The following is a 2,479-nucleotide window of genomic DNA, read 5'->3' on the forward strand; positions in this document are numbered from 1 at the left end:
AACCTTTCCAGGATCAAGATAACTTTGAAATCACTCTTCCTTTCTAGAATATATTTTAGTTAGGAGCAAAGAAAAAGAAGGAAGCATATGTTTGGTATAGTCAGGATAGATCGAGTGAATCCTCAGAAGAGTATCCAGGATCAAGATAACTTTGAAATATTATAACCAATAAATACACTATTCCTGCTGCCACTTCCTTTAAGACCCTTGGATGTAGACCATCAGGCTCTGGGACTTGTCTGCCTTGAATCTCAATAGTTTGCTCAGTACTTTTTTTCAAGTGATAATGATTGATCTATATTCCTCTCCTTCTATAACTTCTGCATCACCTTTTACTTTTGCAAACAATACCCTTTTACGTTAGTTACGGGAGAAAGAGTGAGAGAGAGAGAGAGAGAGAAAGAAAGAAAGAAATAAATAAGGTTTTAAATGAGGTGCAATGGTGTTGAAATGTAGGAATTAGGGGTGCAATACTAACCAACACTGAACAAAATTTGCAATGAGAGAAAATACTGGAATGACCAACAGATGACACAGACCAGCATCCTCTGCTGCCAAAACAGAAAAAAAATTGATTTTGTTTCTCTGCTATTTCGGTGCTGCCCACTATTAACTCCCCAGTCACATTCTCTAAGGAACCAAGATTCACTTTAGTCACTCACTTCCTCTGTATACACTTAACGACACTTTTGCTATTTTGCACTAATTTTGTTTCATTAGCTACCTTTGCTTTTTTAAAATTCCCTTTTAGTAACTCTTTTGTCAGTCGTAAACAGTTTACCAAACCTCCAGCCTGCCATTCACCTTTACAATATGGTATACCTCAGTGTTTGTCTTTATATTATTTTTAACTCCCTTGCTTAGCCATTGATGATTTTCCCTGTCTTAAAACATAGAACATAGAACAATACAGCGCAGTATTTGGCCTTTGGCCTTCGATGCCCTTTGGCCTTCGATGTTGCGCCGATCCAAGCCCACCTAACCTATACTAACCCACTATCCTCCATATACCTATCCAATGCCCGCTTAAATGCCCATAAAGAGGGAGAGTCCACCACTGCAACTGGCAGGGCATTCGACCCAGGTCCCATCACCCATTCCCGGGCCCCATCACCCAGTCCCAGGCTCCTTCGCCCAGACCCAGGTCCCATCACTGAGACCCAGGCCCCATCACCCAGACTCAGGCCGCATAACCGGGACCCAGGGCCCATCACCCAGGTTCCATCACCCAGACCCAGGCCCCTACACCCAGACCCAGACCCCATCGCCCACACCCAGGCTCCATCACCCAGACCCAGGCCCCATCACTGAGACCCAGGCCCCATCACCCAGACCCAGACCCCATCACCCAGACCCAGGCTCCATCACCCAGACCCAGGCCCCGTCGCCCAGACCCCAGGCTCCATCACCCAGACACAGGCTCCATCGCCCACACCCAGGCCTCATCACCCAGACCCAGACCCATCTCCCAGACACAGGCTCCATCGCCCACACCCAGGACCCATCTCCCAGACCCAGGCTCCATCATCCAGACCCAGGCCCCATCGCCCAGACTCAGGCCCCATCGTCCAGACCCAGGTCCCATCACCCAGACCCAGGCACCATCACCCAGACTCAGGGCTCCAGCACTCAGACCCAGGCCCCATCACCCAGACCCAGGCACCATCACCCAGACTCAGGGCTCCATCACACAGACCCAGGCCCCATCACCCAGACCCAGGCTCCATCACCCAGATCCAGGTCCCATCATGCAGACCCAAGCCCAGGCCCAGGCTCAGGCCCCATCACACAGATCCAGGCTCCTTTAGCCAGACCCAGCCCTCATTCCCCAGATCCTGACACAAGACCCATTCCCCAGACCCAGGCCCCATAACCCAGACCCCATTCCCCAGGTCCAGGCCCCTTCACTCAGACCCAGGCCCCATTCCAAAGACACAAGTCTCATTCCCCAAACCTAGGCCCCATCCCCCCAGTCCCTGACCCCATCTCCCAGTCCCAGGCCACATCAACCAGACCCAGGTCCCATCGCCCAGACCAAGGCACCATCACCCAGACACAGGCCCCATCAGCCAGGCCCCATCACCCAGACCCAGGCCCCATCCCTGAGACCCAGGCCCCGTCAATGAGACCCAGGCCCCGTCACCCAGACCCAGGCTCCTTCGCCCAGACACAGGCCACATCACCCAGACCCAGACCACATCACCCAGACCCAGGCCCCATCACCCAGACCCAGACCCCATCAGCCAGACCCAGGCCCCAACACCCAGACCCAGACCACATCACCCAGGTCCCATCACCCAGTCCCAGGTCCCATCACCCAGTCCCCGGCTCCATCGCACAGACCTAGGCTCCTTCGCCTAGATCCAGGCTCCATCGCCCAGACCCAGGCCCCATCACCTAGACCCAGGCCCCATCACCTAGACCCAGGCCCCATCACCCAGACCCAGGCTCCATCGCCCGGACCCAGGCCCCAACGCCC

At 53.9% G+C, this 2,479-nt stretch overlaps 1 protein-coding gene across 1 annotated transcript; it reads left to right on the plus strand.

The window, feature by feature from the left end:
- Positions 1-1,042: 1,042 nt before the first annotated feature.
- On the plus strand, positions 1,043-1,873 carry LOC122546923 (extensin-like; the record flags this gene model as incomplete). Its single annotated transcript, XM_043685533.1, has 1 exon — positions 1,043-1,873. A coding segment is annotated over one exon (831 nt), but the record flags the coding sequence as incomplete, so codon positions are not given.
- Between the last annotated feature and the right edge of the window lie 606 nt (positions 1,874-2,479).

This window comes from Chiloscyllium plagiosum, unplaced genomic scaffold (genome assembly GCF_004010195.1).
Source record: "Chiloscyllium plagiosum isolate BGI_BamShark_2017 unplaced genomic scaffold, ASM401019v2 scaf_8919, whole genome shotgun sequence".
Classification (NCBI taxonomy): domain Eukaryota; kingdom Metazoa; phylum Chordata; class Chondrichthyes; order Orectolobiformes; family Hemiscylliidae; genus Chiloscyllium; species Chiloscyllium plagiosum.